The sequence below is a fragment of the Haliaeetus albicilla genome, chromosome 8, assembly GCF_947461875.1.
Source record: "Haliaeetus albicilla chromosome 8, bHalAlb1.1, whole genome shotgun sequence".
NCBI classification, from domain to species: Eukaryota; Metazoa; Chordata; class Aves; order Accipitriformes; family Accipitridae; genus Haliaeetus; species Haliaeetus albicilla.
This window is the reverse complement of record NC_091490.1, coordinates 6,538,915-6,563,989: the sequence shown is the minus strand read 5'-3', so window position 1 is coordinate 6,563,989 and position 25,075 is coordinate 6,538,915. Positions and strand designations below refer to the sequence as shown.

The 25,075-nt window shown below is 40.8% G+C and overlaps 1 protein-coding gene across 9 annotated transcripts in view; it reads right to left on the bottom strand.

The window, feature by feature from the left end:
- GLIS1 (GLIS family zinc finger 1) overlaps positions 1 to 25,075 on the bottom strand; it is a 208,247-nt gene that overhangs the window by 36,816 nt on the left and 146,356 nt on the right. For 5 of the 9 annotated variants that reach the window (XM_069788697.1, XM_069788695.1, XM_069788699.1 and 2 more), the window contains 2 exons: positions 6,388 to 6,549; positions 2,843 to 2,953 (listed from right to left, as the gene is read on the bottom strand). In XM_069788697.1, the coding sequence (XP_069644798.1) occupies positions 2,843 to 2,953; positions 6,388 to 6,549 (273 nt within the window). The remainder of the gene's footprint in view (positions 1 to 2,842; positions 2,954 to 6,387; positions 6,550 to 25,075) is intronic. The other 4 variants (XM_069788698.1, XM_069788696.1, XM_069788702.1 and 1 more) reach the window with 3 other exon arrangements.

The window sequence follows — 25,075 nt, the reverse complement described above, 5'->3', positions numbered from 1 at the left end:
GTAAGTCTAAGCTCAGGCATTTTATTTTATACCAGAGATGGTACATTTTGGTAGCATATCTCAACCAAGACATGTGGGCAGAGCAGCCTGTTAATTTTTCTTTCTTGGCTAAGTCATTTCCACTCAGAACTCCTGGGATGCTGATACCAACAGACAACTGCCTTTGCTGAGTTATAACCAAAAATGAGCAAGTGAGTATAAACAAATCTTTCCCCCTTTTTTCCAGAGTAGACTGTCATCATTTCAATAACACTGAGATTTACTTGGTTTTGAGAGGGTTTTTTTCCTATAATATGTTTAAGTGAAATATTTGGGGGTTTTTATTATTTCTTTATGAGTCAGATTTGCTTTGGTCCCTTTTAAGAGAGCCTGATCAAAATGCACTTTAAATCTGCTACTTTTTCAGATGCCTTTTAAGTTCAAGGAAAAAAGACACAGGATCAACTATTCATAAAGTTATCACGAATAAATGAGACAGGAAATCTGAGGATGATTCCAAACCACTGGAGGAGTGCAGATTTAGATTGGTCTACCAAATAAGGTGTGGGAGGCAAGGAACTAACATTATTTTAAGATAGACTTGATAAGTCTATGGGAGGGTATGTATATGCATGCAGGAAAATTCCTAGGAGATTACAGAGATATGAAGCCCTGGATATTTGACATCTTGGTACATCCAAGCAGACTGAGTTTGCAATTTGCGTGTACTACATTTGTCCTGTATTGATTCTATGCTTAAGGCCTCCCGTTGCTTGTGCGGGAAGTACTTTGTGCCCCTTAATGCAAAGTTTGGATTTAGGGTTTTTTCCCACCTTCCTCTGTAGAACTGGTAATAGGTCTCAGCAGGTGACAGGGCATAACAGTGGGGACTGTTCCTTTGTCCAGATGTAAAGGATGTTAACATGTTAATGCATTCAGCCCAGTACACAGAACTGAACAGATGATAACCATGTTTGGTATTAGGAAATGATTCCCTCCTTCCTTCCCCCAAGAAGTACATCAGCAACCACAGGAAGGAAAGATGGGGAGGTTCTCTCCTTTGGAATAGGGAGCGTGGTTGCTTTCCACAACCAGCTGAGAATTTCATATAACAAAATCTTCCTGTCGCAAAGATCTTGCTGTTGCAAAAGACTTTGGTGCCACAGTCAACCTCCTTCTGTGGCCAATTACTGCTATGGCTTTCTGACTCTTACTCTCATTAAGACCTAAAGGTTGCTCTAAGGAAGCGTTGGGAATTTTGCAATCTGTGGTATGGGAGGCATGTGCACGGCACAGCCTGTGGAGCCTTCTAGAGAGCTGTAGTGAAACCACACAGCCTGATAATACAAAATTGGGCTTGAAAACTAGGCAGTCCTTTCCAGTCCTGCCAGGCTAAGTAAGAGTTCTGACTGGACCTGATATATGCAGAGACAACAGACTTGATTCTGTGGACATCTGGATGGGTGCTAGGCATGGATAGTGTTACTCCCAGGCACAAAGTTCAGCATGTAATGAGTGTTTCTTGACTGGCTATGTGAAGTAGTGTGCACAGCTCTGGACACTGATGTTCTAGGAACTGTTACTCAGATTGCATGCACCTGACACAGAGAAGGGTTACAGGAAGAACTGGGGGACAGACAACTGTCCTAGAGGAGGGGACCATAAGCTCAGATTGCTGAATCTAGCCAAGTGAAAGGTGTAGGGGATAAAATTCATGCTGAGAAGCAGCAGGAGGGAAGGGGTGTAAGACAGGGGCATGGCTGACACAAGGACAAATCAGTATGAACTCATCACAGTTGTGCTCAAGCAGGAGAATTAGGCCTTTTTGACATCCATCTCTCTTCCATTGCTCATCCCAAATTTTGCAGCTAAGATCACCTGGCTTCTGCTATTGTCTCTTTTCTCCACATGTTCCTCTCTTTGCTGTCCAGTACTTCTAGTTCTTACCTTTGACATTTTTCCAAACTAGGTGCTCCCTAGCTCTATCTTGCCAGGCTGTCATTTCTGCTCTGTCCTCCATCCTTTAAACATGCCTTGCTGTCTCATCCGTGATGCTCTTGGCAGTGCCGAAGCAGCTAGGGGAAGACGTCATTGCTGCTTATTGAACTAATTGTAATTGCTCGCTAAGGCTTGCATTCCCTTCCACTCCTGGGCCTGAAGTACGCTTATGGTCTGTCCCATCACAGACCAGCTCTGTGAGGTCCCAATCATCTTTTTACAAACTGTGTGTACAAATGTGTAATAAACAAGTCTCTGATCCTGGGCTGGTGCCTGTAAGCATCCCCATTCAAAAATGAGTTTAGGAATTAGCCCACAGAAACCAAAATACTGATTTGAACCTAATATGAGTGAAAACATAACTAGCAGTCTGGGTTTGGAATGATTTATAAATGCATTTAAAATACGGATGTGGTGGGAAAAGTGGGGTTTTCATTCTCATCTATTACAAGTGCTCCTTTCCTGACATTTCCATAATATCCTAGCTTAGTTTCATTTGTGTTTTAGATGATCTGCCAACGTGTATTTACTAGCTGATTGCAGAGACTCAATGCATGGACATTTATGTGAATGACAGCAGAATTTGGGCTTGTGTATGAGAGATGAACAGTAAAGAAATGCTTGGAGACAAAGTGTGGGGCAAACTGAAATTTACAGGGTGGTAGCCTTGAAAGTGTGAAACTACAAAGTGGGCTGGTTAACAATAGTGATTAAAAACCAACAGGAAAATTAGCTCAACTTAAGTTTTCTTCTAGCAATATTGCAGAAGAACTCTGATTTGAAAATATATGAATTAAAGGTAAATTAAAAATAACTATATTGAGGAGATCTGGAGATGTGTCACTTTTTGCCTAGTGGGTCTTACCTTCTTACGCACCTGTTGTTCTTTGGCTGAATGAGCTTTCACATGTTTGCGCAGAGAGCTGGGGTCGGTGTAGCGTTTGGAGCAGCCAGGAATCTGACAGGCATAGGGTTTCTGTAAATGTGAGAAAAGGGAAAAGATTTCATATTCCTCTGCATCTCTACAATCAGCATACAGAGCGCTGAAGGACGGCCGTTTCTGTGAAACACAGTGTTAAGCCCGCGCTGTTTGGTCTGTTTGCTGCTTCCAAATTTGCTCTGTCTCCTCTATGTACACAAGCCAGACATGATGCAAACAGAAGAACTGCACTGATAGCTCTGACTTTGCACTCCACGCAAGCACTGAGAGCACCTGACACAACTATACTCTGGCATGTTGGATATTGATTACTGGGCTGAATTAAATGCTAATGAGATGTAACTGGATGGGTTTTGAGAGCATTACTTTTTTTCTAGCCTTTACAGTAGACAGAATGATCATGAGATCACCTAGTATAATTATAAATATAGAAGCTCTGATTTTGAGTTCTGATTTACATAGTTTTTACATCAACTGTTCCATATGCAGCAAAGCAAAACTTGTGGTATAGCACACGTTTGTTTTCCTTCATACCTTGTTCCTATTTTGAATAACAGCAGCAATATGTTTCTTTTTGTAACTCCTAACCAAACAACCTGCATCAAACATTAACATCTGAGCAAATCAGTACAGAAGGAAAAATACTCTATTGTTGATTTTGTCGGGAAGACCTTTCCAGCTGATTTTGGCATGTGGCAGAGCTTGCCACTTCTGTGGCACAACATGAGCACTATGTCCTGGGAACACCATCTGAGTGTGGGCAGGCAGTTCCAGTGCTCTCTTCTCACAGGAAAATAAAAAAATAAATAAGTAACGGTGCTCCAATTTAAGCACTGATTCTGGAGTCCCAATAACTGAAAGCCTCACTGAGTTCTTCTCTTGGTTATGCCTACTCCCAACAAATGAAACACTATCTCTCTGTTACAGCACAACCTCCAAATGAATGTGCAATTACCAAGTTGAACAAACGGACTCCGGCACTTGTTATTAAGTAACCATTGACTTAAGTGATAGCAAAATAGTCAAAGCTCACAAAGTTTTGAAGTTGAGCAGAACATTCATTTTTTCTCTGTTTTCTTGCCTCATCTGTCAACATTACCTTAGTTTCTCACTTGGACTAGTAAGTCCTTTTGGTGTCTTCCAAAAGGTAGAAAACTGGTTTGTCATGACCTCAGAGTCACATTCTTTAATCCCTTTGGTTTCAGAAAGAGGATGCACAAAAGAGAAAAAAACCCACCAGTTTTGGGAGAAGTGACTGTGAGGTCCTTTAAACAAGTTGCTCTGCTTCTGGAGGAGTGATGACATGCCCTTTTTACCACAAAGGACAGATACGTTCCCTTTGTTCTGTTTCTACTGAGGAGAAGGACCTACTTCCAGATGATTTAGCAGAGATTCAATCAAACTAGCAGACACCAGTAAGTCTCTGAAACGATTTACAGTTTGTCCTTTTGGAGAAGATAAATGATAGAATGACCTACATTGAAAAGCTTTAAAACCAATTCCAAATGCACTCAATAAGGAATAAGCAGTCTATATAAACCCCTTTTCTTTGTAATTACCTCCAGAGGATAAGTATTGCTGCTCTGTCCAGCCAGCAGGAAATTTCTGAAGGAATAATAGAATCATTCACCAATTCATGACCTTACAGGCTAACACAGCACCTACCCAGAAAGTTACAGGGCAAAGCAGATTTATTGAGAGTGTCTGGAACACAGAGAACTGACACCAGAGGAAAAACTATGGAAAACTTTAACAAATCCCTCAGCAGAAAAACTAGCAGAGTATTTTTCAAATCATTGATGTCATTCAAATTAGTGATAGAATCATTCAACTTAGTGATAGGGAAACTAGATGAAAATCTGACTACCCTTAAAAAGGTTCATGGCTATTTGTTTTGACATTCCAAGCAGTTACTTTGTCCACTGAGCTAACGCAACGTGCAGTCTTTACAGTAGCACCACCCTGTAGCTCTTATTTTTCACATTCATGTAACCATACAACACACTAAGCTAAACCACCGGACTTCAATTAAACCAGGTAAGTAGAAGTTAGTTACTGTGTTGTAGGACTACAGAAACAGTTTTAAAGAACCTGCAACAGAATAGCATGGATGATGGTTTTAGACATTTAAGAAAGTTAGTAGAAAATGATTACTGTACCTTTTTCCTGATTTATGAGCATTTCAGATAATAAAGACAGAGATAAAGAAAGGAGAAAAGAAAATAGAAAGTTAAGAGATTTGTCTTCAATAATGTACAGATCAATAGATATAAGAATTTTTGCTTATTTTGGTAACCATTTGAATTCTCTTTCAAAACTAATAAATGGCATTCCATTTGTGACATTGGCTAATAAAAAAAATAAATTTATTAGATTCAAGCAGTTACATTTCAAAACTGTGCACCCAATTTAGTATATCCACTTTCAAAAGAGACGCATTTTAGAACTAATTACAAATTCAAATATCTCAGGTTGACTTTCAAATAAATAAAACATTGTTATTGTAAGTGTGCTTTGGTTTGGAAAATGTGACTGACTCGCTTCTCTTACTTGTTTGTTTTTGCAAGGCATAATGTACATTAGACATTCCTTAATGCTGCACTGTCTGAAATGTGTAACTGCTTAAAAAGTAAATATCAATTAAACTCAAAAGTTCTGCCCCATAAACACTTGGCCAAACGTTAAACCATATATTCACTTCTTTGAAAAAGACAAAGGAACAACTCTGCCGGTTATTCTTTACAAGCTTTATGCTGAGGACTTAACTGGTCTACAAAGTTGTCTGATTACCTTCTTTCCCCATAATATGGTGATTTAATTTTATCAGAGCCTGAGACACTAGACAGGCTCCCATCTTCTCTGCAAGACAAGTGAGAAGACTTGTAGAGTTGAGCCAGAATCTACCAACTGTACATAAGAAAAGAATTTGTTTCTTGCAGTTAATTCTGATGGTGGGTACTTAACAAATTTCATCTAGTTATAAGACAGATGTATTTTTACCTTTACAAAATCATGTCCAAAACTGAGATGCATTTACCTTCCACTGAGATGTCTGAAGTGCTTTTGCATTCATTCAGAACAGACTTTATTGCAGCAACACAGGATGAGAAGCGAGACAATGACACACATTTAGTACAGCAGCAATGACTCAGCTTTCACTCATACCTTATTCTACTGCTGCCCCCTCTTACTGGAACAGGAACAATGGGAGAGTTTGCTGAGTAACTTATTCCTGAGTAACCTATTCTTGAGTAACTTATTCCTCAGTATGAGTTAGCTGAATTTGCCTTTCTGTGAGCAAGACTTTTTCATTTCTCAAAGCACATACAATTCAAAACAAAAGTACAGTTGCCTGTAGCTGAGTTTTCTGAGACGCTCCTCGTGAAAAGTCACCCTGCAGTTGCAGAACAGATTGTGCACAAGGACCATTGGAAAACTCAGTGCAACTCCTAGTATGAAATCATGCTTACGGTATCCAGGTGTGTTCGCTGATGCTTTGCCCGGTCGCTGGAGTTGCTGAAAGCTTTCTGGCAGCCAGGATGCTGACACAGGTATGGCTTCTCCCCAGTATGACTCCGGAGGTGAATCTTAAGGTTCTCAAGCCTAGAAAATGCCTTGTTGCACCCTTCAAACTGAAAAACGTCATAAAAAATTGTTGTAAAGTACTACTAAATAAGCCATGTGCAGCCACAATGAGAACAGCGTAAGATTCAAGTTGGACATGCAATAAATCAACCAACATTCAAACATCTGTTGAAATTTATGGATGAAACACAACATTTTGTGCTGTTCATTTAATCTGTCACTGAAGACATGGTGTGTAGCTCAATAATAATACAAGAGTTATAAATATCTCACACGTTCTGTCTGAAGTACTGAATGCTTAAAGACATGGTGTCAGAACAGAAAATTTAAAGAACAAGTGTTTTGATGAGTTCTCTTAGATGTTAGTTGGCACAGGAACACTGTGGGCAATAACAATTAGCTGCTACAGGCAGAGAGCAAGAGAAGCTATTTGTGGCAGGTAAGAACCTGGTTTCAGATGTCTGAAATACTATACGCTGGAGCAGATGAGCACGGACTATTACAAGAAGACCTGATCCATTTGAAGATCAGTCCAAAGGAGATCTGCTGTTATTCTGCACTCTTTTCTTTACTAGCCGTATCATTCAGATCTGTTCTCGGCATTTATACAATCAGTAACCTGAGCAATTCTGACTTTTTAAGCACCCGTTTCATTACAGCACTCAGTAATAAAATGCTGCATAGCATTCATAACGGAAGTCACTGTTTCAAATTAAATCTGAATAAAGAAATAATTAACATTTCCAGCTACTAGGCCAAGGGAAGGGTGGTTTGCATTGCTCACTGGTAAATTTCAGTGTTAGAGACAACAGGTGACTGCAGTGGAGGCACTGTCTCTAAGATGGGCTTTGAGAACTAACTCAGGTGAGCTCAAGGACATGCATATGCACATTCATGCACCAGTAAACCCATCAAATGCACTCAGATACTTACGCACGTGCACAAATACTTCTATGCACACATACTCATGTGTGGTGGTGTGCATATACTTTGCCCGCTCTGCATTGCAGCTTCATGACACTGCAGATCTTCTAGTGTCTACATAGATAAAACCCTGGCTCCTCTATGATTTGAGATCTCAAAGAATGTATTTGAGAAACACAACCCAATTCACCTTCATATCAACACTAACAATTCTGAAAGAAGGTAGGTGTGTCTTAAAGCCACTATTTCTGGAAGCCAGATTTTTCTGTACAATACTTGCTGATAACGAGTGAAATCCTGACCCTCACAAAATCACTGAGTGTTTTGTCACTTCCTTCTGCTGAGTCAGGATTTTGTTCAGCAGCTTTCCATTCACTACCTATGGTTCCTCAGACGGCACCACAGAAGTTGCAGTCTTGCCAATCCCTGTCACATTCCATTTGTTATGCATACACCTCTTATATACATTGGTGCGTGCAAAGTTCTGACTCAGCTGTTGCATCAGCTCTGCATTGCAGGCAGAGGGACAGGAAGGGAGAGTAGATGCAGATGGAGCCTAGAAGATGCTGTAAACTGGAGGCACCTGGTCTCCTGGTGCCTGACAAAGGCAATTTTAACTCCTGATGGACAAAGGGCCATCACATCCTGCTCAGACTAGTGTGTTTTAAGCATCTCAACACAGTGAACAAAGTGATCTGGATTCTCAAGCTAGCACTTCATTTTGCAGGCTGTGTTCTGCCTTTGGATGCAGATTGGCTCTGCACACTAGAAATTAAGCACACCAATGCACACCAACACACAGGCACCCACACAGAGGGTTTCCTGGCAGACTGCAAATTTCTGGCTTTCCCTGCCGCTCATACATGAAAGGATCACTATGGCTTTTACTGCCCTAAATATTTCACTCCCTGGGCAGATATTTAATCTGTCTAAATGGCATATTTGGGTCTATGTGTGCAGACAACTATCTGATATGTATATATTTCCGCCTTTCCCCATCACAACTATCATGATAGATCCACAGAATTACCTGGAGACATGCCGTCTACGGCTTCAGAAGTTTGTTTGGCCTTGACTCCCCTCTGAACACTTCTGCTGGTGCAGGGAGGCGGGGGAGTTTTGAAAGTGACCAAGCCACCAAGGCTTAAAAAGAAAGAAACTTTCTTCTTAATCACCACTAGAAATCTGGCAAGGATTCAGAACGAAGCAATCCGAAATGTGCAAATATGCTGAAGTCCATGAAAAATAAAGCGGAGTTTGGCAAATCCATAGTTCTCGTAAGACATTCCTTAAAGCCAGTCTCTGGCAAATGGAGTTAATGTTCTGAGGTCCTAAAGATCACTTGTTTCCACTTTGCTCCCCAGCTTCATCTCCTGCCTTCTCCTCAGTCTCCTTTGATTAGTGTTGTGTCCACAGTGTTGTATCACCCCCCTTGAACTAATATACTTTTCATTTTCAGTTCAATGGACCAGCTCTTCGCAGTTTTACTCACCAATAGCTAACCACGTGGCAGGGTGAGAATCAGACCCAGAGTCTACAAACTTATGTTGCAGCCCAGCTCTGCAACCTCATTCACCTGAATCCCAGGTGAGCAGCAAACCAAGCTTTTCCCTTCAGTTGTTCATGCTATCCTCCCATGTGTGCCATTCCTTCCCTCCTACCTGAGCGGACCCTCCCCTGACTCTGTCACGAGTCCTTTCTACATGCTCCCCTCCCCTCCCGAAAAGAGTTTCTGGTTCTCACATACAGGCATCAAAAAACCTACCCCAAAAGGACATTATATAACAACACTCCTTGTTATGGGGTCTTTGGGACACTTTATACCCCATGGGCACCAGAATCACTACAGTGACCCGCCTTCTTGTCTCCATGTTGTCTCAGGCCTGAAAGACCTGTGAGGTCACACAAGTCATTTCTCAGCTATTCAGTCACGAATGGAGGATCTTGACCCTCAGAATGTTTTTCTAATGGATTACCAGTCTTCAACTCCATATCTACAGCCTAATGCAAAGTAGGAAAGTATGCAGAATAATCCAAACTAATTAAAGGTCCAGCTCCATTCTCATTGATGTCAGTAGCAAAAATTCCAATAGCAAATGTCCTAAAACATCTAAACACAAGCTAATTTAAAACACATGAAAGCACATATGTTTAAGAGTTTGCTGGATCGAGACTTCAGGAAGAGAAGGAACAGGCCCTACCATAAATGCTCAGAGCTACAAACAAATATGAGTTTATTATCCTTTTACTGTGGTCAACAGCCTTTTTTTGGTACTAACATATAATCCAAGGGTCTAATGCCTTCAGCAGTCAGGTTCCTCCCTTACCACATATGCCTGGACTTTAAGGGCTTTTCTTATTTATATTATTATTTCCTAATTTATATTATTTATACTACCCAGCTCTATTAAGCTGGATAACAGATAGTGGGACAGTCCCAATGCTGTCATAAATTCAGTCTAAACATGTAAGGTGGGAGAATACACCAGCAAAGAGAATGATACGACTCCAGCGGTCATATTTTCAAGGAGGCAGGGTTGCTAAAGGTAGGGTTGGCTAAACAGGAAGAAAATCAATGGAAAAGGAGCAGGGGCAAGAACCTTGCTGGCAAGTGATGAGAAGAGGGGAAGATGATGTACAAAGGTGAAAGGCCTGAGAGGGAGGGAGGAAAGGAGTTGGTGCAAAGAGGTGAGAAGTACGGGGCTAAGAGAATCCACTCAGAGCTGCAGAAAGGTCTCTACTGTGAAGGACTCCAGGAAAACCTATTTCAACTCCGTTATTTCTTGCTGGATCTGCTGACTGTGTCCCTTGCAGTTTTTCCCTACAAGTCCACATGAGAAAACAGCACTGCTTCCCTATAGTGGAAGTGTCTCACCTGTGCAGTTGTACAAGGACAAGATAACTTCAACTGGGTTGCTGAAGAAACTGGTTTTGCATGACTTTGTGAGGTAATTCTTGGGCTTCATTGCTACTCACCAACACTTTTAACCCGTCCACCTACCCTTGCTACTTGGAGTGTATTTATGTTTATATACACACTAAATAAAACTACTGGAGAAATGGGGTGCTCATTCTCCTTTTCAAATAACCTCCAGGAAGGTCCATCAATCCCACAAGTGTCTCAGCTTCAACTATAAAGAACAAATGTTCAATTTCCAAAGGGCTTTAGGATGGCAAGAGCTATTTGATCAACTGAGAAGGCTACTTAACAGTATCTCCCAGACATCTGGCCCCAATCTGTCACTGCTTAATCCTACAATCTTAAACATTTTGTTGACGTTTGATGCCTGGGATAACTGTAACAAACGCTGCATGATCCTCAAAGTCTGTAAATGTCAACAGAGCTCTTAAACAAGTTCATCAATAAAAATAATAATTATATTGCAATTACTACTTTTGTCTTTATTGTGAGATTGTTAATGTGTGCTTCAGACGCTGCTATGCTACACACATCTGAGCACAGACACAAAACAATGCCACATGGTTACAGTAAATAGCATGATGCAATTATTGGATTTTATAACTACTGTTGCTTTAGAATAGGGCTTCTACCAGGAAAAAATATGTTGTAGAAATTTACGGGACTAAATTAGTTCACAACCATATGGAAATATATATGTTATCTTTATTTTACACTAAAAACTCACTGGAGTGTAACTACTCCAATATCATGCATTTAAAAGGCATATTTATGAAAACACTAAATTATCTTACAGTGATCTAAACACATTACAATTTTCCTAAAAAAAACCCAATTTAATCTAATAACTGTAACTGCTTAAAATGTTTTTTCTTTGCTTCCACATTATACTTCAAATGCACCTGAGAATGTTGCCATACAGAAATAACAGCATATTCCCAAGAGGGTTTATATTATCAAATGTTTACCATTTTCATAAGCACATTTAATCACAGTCATGTCTAGAATATCTGTCAGTGGTACAGATCAGAAGAAATAAACTATAAACTAAACAGCTCAGACCATAAGGTAAAGCAATAACTGACATTTTCTTAGGAAATGAGTTATGACTGAAAAAGAGAAGCCTTCACAGTCATAGTGCTAAATAGGTTCAGTGTGCCATTAGAGAAAGCTCATTAATATACACCTCTGCTCTCTGCTGCAAGATCAGTTAAACAAGCTGCCTTTTATTTATAGACCTAAAAGGGACAGAGCAGGTCATATTGGCTGCTGACATCTCAGACAGCCTACAGATGGAAAACCCAAAACATTTCATTCCAAAGCATTTAATACTATCAATAGGAAATCTTATGTCTGGTCAAAACATCTACAAGTCTTATGAACATTGTGAAATGGTCTTTCTTCCCAACTGATTACAAAATTGGGAAAATTTTATTGAAAAACACGTTATGAGAAAAAGGATCCTGTGAGGATATGTATCCCTTCTGGAGGTGAGGAAATAGTCAGACTGCTCTTTAAACAGCATCAATGTTTTATAGCACACTGAGCCTAATGTTGGGGACATGGCAGGAGGCATACGAGGCTCCAAACTGTTATGAATGTCAGTAACTTAAGCACATGAGTTGTTCCACCCAACACAAGAATCAAAACACCTGATTTGGTTCTTTGTTTTTTCTAGCTAACTCCTGATTGGATTAATTTTTAAGTCTCTGTTGTAGCCAAAATGTAAAGCCCTGATCCTGCAAATACTTGCGCATGAGTAACATGACTCATGCAAGGAGTTTTATTAAACTCAACATAACTATTTGTGTACATAAAAAGCAACCCATAGGACTGAGCTCTCAACTTCCTAAAGAATCCCAGTTCATATAGCTAGATTTAAATTTATAGATTTAAATCGTTAGAAGCTGCTTTTTTCCCTTTGTGGTAACAAAATAATGGGAGATACCTGGAACAGAAAAAGGACTTGCCAATTTCTATGGGGTTTTTTTTGAAGTCTGAACAATTTATGTTTGCAAAGTGACACTTCTACATGGTATTTCATTTGAGTCCTGGGAAAAATTGCTTGTACTTGTTTTATTATTTGCATTACAAAAAAGCATTTAGGGCTTTAGCCAGACTATTGTACAATGCTGGTGTGTAGGAGAAGAAAAGGTAAAAAGGTTCAGAACAGGAAAAAGAAAAAAAAAAATCTAGAAAAGTAAGCCACAGTATAAATGCTATACATCTTTCATGTTGTTGGGTTTTAGGGTAATTACAGCCAACCATCTGACATCAACACATTGTACACCAGCAGTTCATTTTTCTTTATGCTGTTTGACCGGTTGCGTACTTCCTAATTAACATGAAACTGGGAAATACTAATACACTGAAAATCTTGGAGGAGGTGTTTGATCAACATACGTCACTGAATTAAACAAGACTTTGGGCTGTCTCTTTTATTTTAATTTTATGAATTTTATAAGCCCCTAAGTCCACATTCCTGAACCCCCCTCTGGCAGTACCAGGAGTTATGGGTGCGTGAGGAATGCAGACCTGGCCCACGCAAGGCGTAACAACAGACTCATTTAAGTCATGAGGCTTTCAACAGCAACCAGGTCTGATTCTGCATGTGAGGTGATTTCCACACACAAATAGACTTCTCTGACTGCAAAATCCAACCACCTGCCTGCCAACATCCCCTGAGATGGGATTCCTCCGCTCTCACTGTACTGTCTAAAAAAAATGAACAGCCTCGTTGTTTGAGCTCCCCAAGTCCCTGGGGAAGGGCAGGTCTGCCCAGCATGAGGTCAGCAGCTAAGAGTTCAGTGGGATGCATCCTGCTCGGTAGGTGCCTGTCCCTCTCCCCTGACTGCAGAGGCAGCCTAGATTTGGCTTCTGGGTTTTGTTTTTTAAAGATAGTTTTACCTGTGTTCCTGAGTATATCTGGCATTCTCTCAAGGTCTGCTGTCTACTGAGTGCAGAAGACCAGTTTTTCAGGACAGGCACCGAGTCTTAGCCCGTCTCTGAGTAGCACTGGCATGTTTTGGCTCTCAGAAGTCTTGCTCATGTAATTGTAAATTATCATCTGTCAAGAAAGGGGTGAATGTTGTTCAAAGCGCTGAAATATTCATAGATTTATTTCTTCTAGGGCCAGTAGGTCAGGCACTTCAGTGAGCAAACAGCTTTCCATACGTTTTCCAGCAAACCCCCAAATATCTGAGAAACTATCAGAGCATCCCATTATTTTCACAAGACCCCATTGCTAGTCTTAAAATTCTTTTTAGTAATCCTTCTTTAATCAAGTAGAAGGATAAACAATTGTCAAAACAGGGGTACTTGCATTTATTTTCTGCAACATATGAGAATGAACCACGAAAGTTGGGGATATCTTACTATCAGCAGCAAGACAGCCACAGATTTTGCCATAAGGTTTTGCTAAATATGTCATTTGGAAACCAAACAATTTTCTCAAACCTCATTACAGTTGGACTGAATGCAGTATTATGGCTTGCAGGCAAAAATAACATTGAATGGAGCAACATTTTAAAAAACAAAATGCAAAATTCATATGGTCATGTAATAAGCAAAGAAGACATCCCTCCCGAAATCTACATGTCAGTCCCTTTATTTCCTCATATGTAATTGGGAAACTATTATTTATTTGGGATTTTTTGAATAGCTAGCAAGCTATGTGAAATTAAAGGACAACACACAATCCAAGATTTGCTGCTCCAATATCTGAAGCCAGATCTGCTTGTTTTGGGGACAAAATTAAGACTGAACAAAATCAATTAAAAAGCCTCTCCAGCTGTGCCAGCAAAGAACCACAAATAAAATTAAAATGCTTCCCTCCAGTTCTTTTACATTTTTTTTAGCAAAAAAAATCATTTACTACATGTACTTCAAAAACTTGTTCCTCTGGATCAGTAAGTCATTGTCTTACCTCACTTTCCAAGGAAAAATTTCAATTCCAGTTTGTAACTAACGTATCACCTATTTCCACCTATCTCAGCTGAAACTTTACTGAAATTCTGTCCTACACTCTTGCCTACATCTTTGTATTCTGGTCCACATTTTAGTCATATCTTTAAATAACAGACTGTGCTTTTGGTCTGGGAGGCCAGTTACACTGCAAACAGTTCTGTACAGAATGCATTTCACTGACATGCAAGATGGAATAGGTGCTCATAATTTACTTATAGGTATAAGAGTTTGCAAGTTTGCAGTGAAGAATTAATTTGCTTAAGATAATGAATGCAGCCCCAGGACACAGGGAGAATCCATTATGGTCTATGTGGACTAACCAGTTGGGAAGAAGGGGGAAAAAAAAAGAAGAGAGAATTAAAGAGAGAACAACAGCAAGAAGGAAAAAAAAGTCATTACAAAAAGAAAAAAAACCCCCAAACTTATGGCTGATTAGCATAGCGTAGCATCTTAAAAGGCCAAAATACCACATGTGTGGCATGTTACAAAAGAAGATTAAAATAAAGGAAAAAATATCCAGAGAACCATGAAGTCTCAAAACATCTGGAGTTTTATAGTAACAAGGAGGAAAAAATCAAAAACATAATTGAAAAAAGTCCACTGCGATACATTATTGTACAATGAAGCTTAATGGAATTGAAAGGAGAAGAGATGAAAAGGCAAAATAGGGGGGGGCGGGAAATAAAAGAAACAAGAAAAGGCATTTATATTTTAAAGATGTCACTGAGGGTTTTTATCCCAGTTATTAAAAATTACACACCCTGCTTCTGTAAGCTGTTCCTGTAATGTGTTGAGCGCTCTCTTTCAGCGTAAGACATTCATGCATGCTGGGGAATTTATCAACCCTTTTGTACCCGGTGTAGGGGCACTTTTCACTCCTGATTCTTTGAGAGACATCTGCAAAGAGAATGGCAGAGAAACTGCCTGTCCTGGTTTGCATTCTGAATCCAATGGGAGATTCGAAGAGAGGCAGGATAAACATGTAAATTAAAAATGTTTGCTAAAAACAATGCACATATTCAGGAATTAAGCAAACAATCTTAAGCTGTTATATTGGCATCAGACACTAGAATCAACTGTAATTGAAATACTCAGAATGTATTCACTAACAAACATTTATATGGAAAAGCAAAATGAAAAACTTCCCTCTTTTTTCATATTTTTCTCTTTTTTTAATGAGCCAGTAAAGAGAAAGATCCACACATAGTCCAGTCTGCCTTTGTAACATGCCAACAGTGTGTCTATAAACAGGAAGGGTTTCCAATGCACCACAGGCATGAACATCCTGGATTAGGTCTGTGCTGTCTGTCCCCAGTCACAGGAAGATTTGAGACAAGCATGTGCCAGATCGTGTCTGTAACAAATATGGTGTAATCTAGCAACAGTGAGTGTCCATCCTAACTTCCCAGTCAAGCCCCAGACTACTATTTTTTTTTTAATCCTGGGAAACCCAGTTCATATCTTTGTCCAGACCAATAAATAAATGTTTTCCAGTCATAGCTTGTCACATGTCATTGCAGCTAACAAAGTGGCTCCTGTCCTTGGCAGATCAAACAGAGGAGGATCCTGTGCGTCAAAACTGATCTACAGTTGGAAATTTCTGGCTACAGCTAACTAAACTAGTCAACCACAACCAAATTCTTAGAACAGATGAAAATTACAGCAAGGTAACTCTCCACCCACCTATGTGGTTTTTGTTGCAGATACAACTTTTTGTATGTTATTCAAGATAGTTCATTAATTTTCCTCACAAAATCTGTTTCAGAAAGTGGATAGCTTTATTGCTGGGTTACTCCTGTTTTAGATAGGGTGGTGGTTTTTTTCCTAAAAGGCACTGTCCTTCTCATACTCTACCTGTATTCATTTCCGCATGCACATAATGGAGCTTTTCTATCAAATTACTGTTTCTAAAGATGAGTTAAGAAGAATAAAGTTTCCCTGCAAATTAACAATAAGCTGCATGAAATTTTCAACACTGGATGAATCTTTGCACAAAGTGGTAAGAAGGGCACACAAATCTCTCCAAGGTTCTCCTTGGCAAGGGAGTAGACGAGTTGGTGGGATTTTCCATGCTCAGATAGGCTCCTGCTCTTTTCTATGCCATCCTGGGCCAAATTGAATATCCATAAATGAAGACTGGGGTTCAACCTGTAATCCAAGGCAGGCAAGGGATCTGCTAAGACGTATGTGATTATGTCCAACACTTCCTCGCATATGTAGAGCTGAGCTCTGGCAAAGACCCCTACAAGAGCTGCTGGTGAACCACCAGGAAAGAGAGAATGTGCAATGTGGTGGGAGCTTGTTATCATCTCCAGGTTGGTTATTTTATTCTGCTTTCTCTTGTGTCCTGGTTGTGGAGCAGAACCTCAAGAGACATGGCTCCCTCCTTCGCCCGCTGACCTGTTCCAGCCACACTACCTCAGAATCCCACAGGGTGACTTTACACTGGGAGAGCTAGGGGGTAACAACATGGAGAAGAATAGTCTTCTCTTTCTGAGAGAACAGGCTCTCTTCCCTACAAATGAGGAACTTCTCCTCATTTTACCCAAAGTCATTAATTTTAGTCTTGCAGTGTATTCATTTCATCTTGCTTGGCCATGTTCATTACTCGAAGGAAAATCTGTGAGATGTATTCCTAGGAAAATGGCTTCAAGACCTCACCTGTTTTAAAGCAAGTCAGTTTTCTGGCTTTGCCAAAATCAAAGCAGTATCTAGGCTTGGTTAGGCACTGCATTGTTGGAAGAGCCATGTTTTAGAGTTTGGAAACACAATTCTGTTCTTGCACTTTGTAAATGACTACCGTACTTTAGCTGAGCTGCAGCAATGGTCCATACATAAGCTCCTTCTCTCTGGTAAATCCAATATAATCTGATGCCTTCTGTTAGAGGCTGAGCTCAGTCCCATTACCTCACACTTCCATACCCTAAGTGCATGTGCTTCAACAGTTACCATGGCTGATGCACACCAACCTGTGAATCGATTATATTGGACTCTGTGCCTAAGCTTCCAAAGGAGATGTTAAATCAAGATTTTGGTAACAAACACCCCAAAGTCCATCGCTACGTTTCACTCAAGGTGACTTACTGCATCCTAGCACACTGAGCTAGTGTGGGTAGTTACGATCTTCACCAAACCCTGCTCCAGTTTTAAGTGGTAGAGTTGCCTTCTAAAATCTATTGTGAAGATGAGTTCTCTGCTGAAGAGCAGACGGGGTGGCAGCAGTGCCAGGTCCCTTCATTCTCTATAGCACTGTGGGATCCTTTGGATAAAAGGCAGTATAGCAATGTTCTTTTCTGAATAGCACTTAATGTTTTCCCACAGTCTTATTGTTTACAGGGAGTTTAGCAAGTCACTTCACTAATTTAAAATAGATTGTATCCCACATGGGTGGATAACAATAACACATATTGGTGAATCATATGGCTTTCAAATGATATGTATGAAAAAGAAGTGCTACACATATTGTCTGAAATTTTATTGTGTGAAACCACAGCACTTAGCTCCCTACCAGCTGTGTCAACAATTCAGTGTAATAAACTAATACAATTGTAGAATAACAGCAAGGTTAGTTCTGAAAAATGAAAAGCCAAGATTAAAAATAATGGAACAAGAAAATGTAAATGAATATAGATGAACACCGTTTCAGGTGGGAATAACCAGCCTTGCAAATGATGTGACCTCACGAAATTTAGACTCCATGGTTATAGGCTGCCATCTAAAAGCCTAAGAGGAAAAGGTATTATATGGATGAAATTATTTGTAAAAAGGAGGAAGAGCAGGTTTTGATATCTGAGGAAACTGATGTGTTAGAATTAGACTGTACAACCACTGCAGAAGCGTCCTATCTTACTACAAACTACATATGCAGGGTGTCGTGGTTTAACCCCAGCCAGCAACTAAGCACCACGCAGCCGCTCACTCCCTCCCCATCCCCGCAGTGGGATGGCGGAGAAAATCAGGAAAAGAAGTAAAACTCATGGGTTGAGATAAGAACGGTTTAATAGAACAGAAAAGAAGAAACTAATAATGATAATGATAACACTAATAAAATGACAACAGTAGTAATAAAAGGATTGGAATGTACAAATGATGCGCAGGGCAATTGCTCACCACCCGCCGATTGACACTCAGCTAGTCCCCGAGAGGCGATCCCCCGCCCCCACTCCCCAGTTCCTAAACTAGACGGGACGTCCCATGGTATGGAATACCCTGTTGGCCACTTTGGGTCAGGTGCCCTGGCTGTATCCTGTGCCAGCTTCTTGTGCCCCTCCAGCTTTCTTGCTGGCTGGGCATGAGAAGCTTAAAAATCCTTGACTTTAGACTAAACACTACTGAGCAACAGCTGAAAACATCAGTGTTATCAACATTCTTCGCATACTGAACTCAAAACATAGCACCGTACCAGCTACTAGGAAGACAGTTAACTCTATCCCAGCTAAAACCAGGACACAGGGTCAGCTTTAAAATGAAAGATGAGTAAGAATCTTTCCTGGACTTTGCTTCCTAGGTTCAGATCAGCTTCATATCCACACCAACTTGTTCACAGGAGCTGCTTTACACACATGACGTAGCTCCTGAGGACACTGCCAAAGGACATTCCTGACATACTTGACCAATAGCAGCCCATGTACAGGAATGGCTGAATGAGCCAGGCTCAAATAACAAAGGTTTCACATTGAGCTGTCTCACATAATTTTTAATATGCTGCTAAATAAATAAATAAATAACTGAATAAAAGACATTTTCTAAGATAATATTTTGAGGGAAAACTGGAAATGGAACTCAACGGAAATAGGTTTTAAATTGAAATGTTGAACTGTAGCCCAGAAATGACAAGAAAATTAAATCTCTTTTTTTTCCTGAACCCCAATAAAAAAAGTCTTAAACACTCTCAGTAGGCCACAGTTTTGAAAGAAATGAAATTATGTTATTGTCATGCATGATTATCCAACATTTAGAAGGTATCTGCAAGGTTTTCCTGAGAGTTATACCTCCATCCCATAACCTAGCAGGAAACCACAATCACTTCTGTACCTTACGTGAAGGACTTTGAAATGAAAGTGCCTCAAAATCAAATATAAGCAGCTTTCAACATGTGCATTTAATCTTCCTACGTTAAGAAACACCCTGTGGCCACCACACTAAAGAACTGAAAACGTAAATTGAAGAAATTATATCCATATGATTAAGTAAGATTCTTAAAGAGAAACATGTTGTTAAGTACTTCATTGAGAATAAAATGAAATGCAGTAAAATAGAAGCTATTTGGAATAAATCACTGACGCACATGCTTTCTATGCAAAATGGCAGCGTTCAGCTCTGAGTGGACATCTGGAGCAAATTAGCATTATGTTGAGAATAATATAAAATTAAAACATTTAGTTTCAGCTTCTAAAATTAAATATAAAATCGGAGACCAATGTTGTGTTGGACAGCTCGCCTTGTGACTCTGATAGCAAGAGTTTATTTTGTTGTTAAAGTTGTTTATGTCTGCTATCACTGTTCTTGGAGCCCTGATGCTCCCAGATACTATCTATGCAAACAGCACTGGGCAGAATAGTTGCATCTTGAAATGTGCTGCCGAGTCCTGCACTGGAGGTTCAGAATGAGGAGTCCAAAGCCAAGCATGGGCCAAACGTGACCCAAAACTACAGGCAGAACTCGGACCACACCCAAGCCAAACCTCCCAGGGCCTGAATGTGTTTTATTTCTACATTTGCATGCTGACTCCGCACTTTCAGGCTCTGGAGAGCATCCAGGGTTGATGTGTTGAAGGTGCTGGATGACTTCAAGCCTTTGTGGGGCCCCTCTTAAAATATGCTGAGCTCCGCCTGGCTGCTGCTGTTGAAGCTACTCAATTCACAGGAGGTCTGGTATGGCCAACCGGGGAGCTCTCCCAGCTCCTACTGAGGTGAGGGAGAGAAGAAAAGACTCTGCTCCTGGTGGGACCTGCCCTATTTGTTTCAGCGACAGAGGCTGTGCAGGAGGCTATCGCAAACCTATTTCCAAACCCAAAGAAAGCTCCTGTCCCCTCTCCTATCTCTTCCATGTGCAAACTCCAGGCGCTTAAGACAATCAAGCATTTTTACTGCTCTTTCTCTTACTTCCTAGAGAGATTAACCAGGATAAAGGAGGTGTATAGGGCTGTAACTCCCTATAATCACTCTCCTCTACAACTGACTCCTCTGTGTCACTTGAGGAGAAGGGCAGCTGCCTTCAGCCTTGGGCTTGCTACAACTGGATACCTGGTCTATCCACTTTGGTTCTGAAGCAGGAAAAAAAAGTGCTTCTGCTTCCTTGAGGTGCCAGGCTTGGCACCTGACAAGATTACAAACTTCAGGGGAGAACTAACTTTTCTCCTGGACAATTTTTAGATGTCCTATTTCAGTGGTCTGTTCCACACAGCTCTCCAGAAGTTACTGGCTTACAAAACTGTCCATCTCCAACTAGACAAAACACCTACTAGCAATAACATCTCTGGAAAACGCTGTAACCAGAAGCCATTAGCATCCCTAGTACACTTTTCAACAACTCATGCCTGGTTCAGGGAGCCATGCTTGCAACTGGTGCCATGCCAAGCACCCCTACTGCTCCTGTCTGCCTGCAGATCTACCTAAGGGATCACTTCAGATCTGCCAGCAGCCCAGCAGCGTGAACAGAGACAGCTGGGTGTCTAGGAAGTGCTGAACTGGAGAGACAGTTCGGTGCAATGGATATGACGTGGTGCTCAGCTGTGGGAGATTTGGTGTTCTACCAAGTTCTGCGACTGAGTGACATTAAGCAAATCACTTCATCTCCTGTGCACAGTTTAGTCCTTTTTGCTTTCTGACTGTACTGAAATGCCTACTGAGCAGGGACTGTGCAACACCAAGAGCCTCATGAGATACTTTCAGAGCATCCTGAACTCATCAGTCACTGGTGTATAGCCACTGAGTCAGGAGCAGTGCTCTGGAGAATCAGGCCATCTGGCAGAAGATCAATAACCGTAACACTGGAGAGAATGCCAGACGTATAATCATCTTCAGGTAGTTTGCTAATGCACCTTTATGCTTTGAAATATTCACCTAGATGTTTTGGGGGCGGGGGGGGGAGGGGGGGCAGAATCAAACAAGCAACCAGCATTTACTTTATATAGCATAAAAATAAGCTCCTTATAGTACGGTTTATCTCCTTTCTGATATAGTTGGGAACATGCCAACCTTGCCACCTGTTCCTGGAACTTCCTTTAAGGTAGCCCTGTCTTTCAACATGAAACCTAAATTGGACGTGCACAGACTTGCTCCTGCGCTTTGCAATGTAAACACCTGCACATATGTTTTAAATAGTCTCACACCTCTATATGTAAAATTTCAGACACCTGTGAATTGGCTTTAAATGGCCCCACTGGGTTTTGTGGATGGAGAACAACTTCCAGGTGCAGATGAATAAGGTTATTTCAAGGGCATAGGCAATATACAGCCTCCAGTCTGAGTACATACAATACTGCATTTCCAAATTTAAAGCAAGACATTTAACACTTGTCCTCTCTGTGACTCATTAATCATCTACAAAATGCAGATATAAGTACATTTTTGTCTCTAGATTGTATTGAGCCTTAATTCGTTGGGTTTTAATTCTCTAAAGCACCTTGAGATCTTTGCACCGAGTGTGCACTCTACAGGCAAGAATAGTCTCAGTCTTGCTCTCCATACAGCTGCACAGGAAAGGCTAATTTTCATTGGTCTTCGGCTACACTGCTTTGTGATTCTTTTGGAGAGAACTTTCGTTCCATGTCTCTATATTTAAACATGGAAAAGTTTCCATGGTTTTTATTCCAATTCTACCAGCACCTTCACATCAGAACCTAACAGATGATTTCTTATTCCAAAATTTTGGCCTGCTTAGGCCCCTCATTTACTCACACAGAATTCTGATAAACACTTCCATTATGCTTTTGCAAATGATACTCTATGTGAATAAAGGCTGGGAACTCGGAATTAATCTACAGTATGTCTTTTTAAACCCCTACCTTTCCTCTTACATTTCTTCCCCAGTCACCTCATAATTGAGAAAAAAAAATAAGACAGTCAGTTTAGTTTTCTGTTTAAGAGATGAGTTCTGGCATAAACTTGCTTTGATTTCACAGTGATCTATGTGACCACAATGCATTCTTTGAAAAGGAGAATAAACTTTTGCATTTAATGAATGATTAGAACTTTTCCAAAAGCTACCTTCATTTTTTTTTAAAGCCATGTCCTTTTCTCCTTCCCCAGAAGAATGTCCAAAACAACCTCAACTTCCCATATGCAAACAAACACATATTTTAATGACAGTGAGGAAAGGTTTGCTGGGACGAACAGTACCTTTTATTAGACCAGCTAATACAGTTGAAAAAGATAGACAGGCTCTCAGCACAAAAGCTCTTCTTCGGATGTAAAACTCTCTCCAGATTGACCACAAAGAATTGCAGCCAGAGACTAAAGAAAAGATACGTGCATCAAATTTCCATGCTGCTCTACAAAGAGAAGTCTAATAGCCAAGGGGGTCTTTGTGGCATATCTACACTAGCCTGAACAAAGAGTGGCATGAGCTCACTTCTGCCTTTCAGAACAGTTCATCAATTTAGACACAGGCCACCACAGCTGGGCTAGCGAGCTTCCAGCTGTGGAGCAGGCCAGAGCAAAGGCAGTACCAAGCTTCCTGAACGGGCACTACATAGTGCACAGGCATGCCATAGACCCAAGATGACTGTTGACACAGCCATCCTCTGGGGTGGAATGGCCATGCTTTGCCTTGAACAGAGGAGGCCATGTAAAGACAGCCTCTGCCTAGCACTGCTCCACTTTCTTTTTCACTTTTCACCCTTGGGACAAGGGAGGAGATTTTGTGGATCCCTCTGGCTCCAACTCCTCTCCCACTGGTTGCAATCCTGGAAATGCCAAGGCCTGTGGGAATGGAGAGATGCAGCCCTTCTTTCTGTCCAAACAATCCTGGATTGATGTTTTGCGTGGAGAAAAAAACCTTCATGTTCCTCCTAGTGAGCCTTCTGTGTTCTTTTCTCACTGCCAAACATGAACATTTGAAATAAGAACTCTTTAAATTTCATCTCTGAGTCTGGTGCCTTTTTAATTACCCCCTAATTAAAGAGAAGCTAAAGAGCAAACAGGCAAATATGCAGTTGGAAAACGTATGCAAGGAAAATACAAGGGGCATGAGCGGTGGGCCTACTAGTCTTTCCTGCTTTCATGATTTTTATATACACATGACCTTACCATTACATGATATGACATCACAGGACCGTTCTCTCTGTGATGAATGTCTTCAGAACATTCCTGGCCTGAGAAATTTATCTCTGAAACCATTCGCTAGTATCAGCCTTTCGCATATCCTGAAACAGGCACTTCACATACAGTTGTGCTTCTTCCAAATAATGAGAAGCATAACAGATTACAGAGCCCTTGTACGTGTGACCACACGCACAACTACTGATGCATGCATGCATGCATGACACAACTCTCTTGAACTGCCAGGGAAACTATATTGTCCCCTTCAGCAGAAAATCTTTATAGAAGACTGCCTTAAAAGCTGAGCTTTGAGCTACCAGCTGGCAGTCTGTTACAGTAACACAGAGGACTTGGGTTCAAGATAGCACAAATACTATCCCTTGCTGAGACAGGGGACCTAGAGGTGTTCAAAACTACTTTAGCTATGTGACCTAGGCTTATCGGCCATAAAAGCATAGCCAGAGTGAAGGACTCCTAAAGATAAGTTCAGAATGGATCTTCACTATTAGAACGCCTTTTCCTAATCCTCATGGAGCCAGTACCTGTACACAGCCAAATACTCCACCTCATCAATCTCCGGACATTTTCCAACCAAGCCAGGCAAGTAAAAGAGTTTTACCCAGAACTCACTAAGGGACAACCTAAGGGTCTCTATATATTTGAGGTGCAGGGTTAACTTTTGTGAGGCTTCTTTAGCCAAACGCAGCAGAGTAGATGAAAATACTGACTTTGAAAAAGCTGGACTACTATTTTTAAAAAGGAGAGAAAAGGTGACTTCTTGAACAGCCTCTAAAGTAAAGGCCTAAGAGAAAATATAATGGGATCTTCTGTTTTGCACAGGAAGGACAAAAGGGCATGCAATGAAATTAAAAGATGGCAAATTTATAAACTGAGGAAAGGGAATACTTATTCACAGAATATGTGAGATTTCAGTGTTCATTGCTGTGGGGAACTAGCGTGGAGGGAAAGTGAAATTTAGAAAACTTTTGGACTGATGCATGCGTAACAAGACTATTCAGAGCTGTCAAAGTTCAAGCAAACAGTATGGAAAGGACACTAAGCCTCCCGCTTCTGGGTTTATGACCACTCTCTACCTTTTAGATGATTACTATGCAATAGGAAGGTCACATCCATCTATTCCAGTTTTCATGCCTGTTGTGCACCATTTGCTGGTGGCCACTGTCACCTGTTGTAACACTAGGTACCTGTTGTACTATTGGGTTTCTTACCCACTGTTGGTGGGAGACAGCTTTAATGTTTTAAAGATCGCAGACTCATCAAAGTCATGTTAACCAGCCGTTCTGGAAGGATGCCTCTTACCCACGTTTAGACATGAAACAGCTAGTTGTCTCCGTCACTGACACCCTCCTCGTAAACACTGAGGCTGAGGCCTTCCAGAAGATGACTGTGTCCCCTCATTCTCAGACAGCTGTCCAAGACAGCTGGGATATGCTGCCATCACATTCCTCCTTATTGACCATTAAGAGATCTAGAGAACAA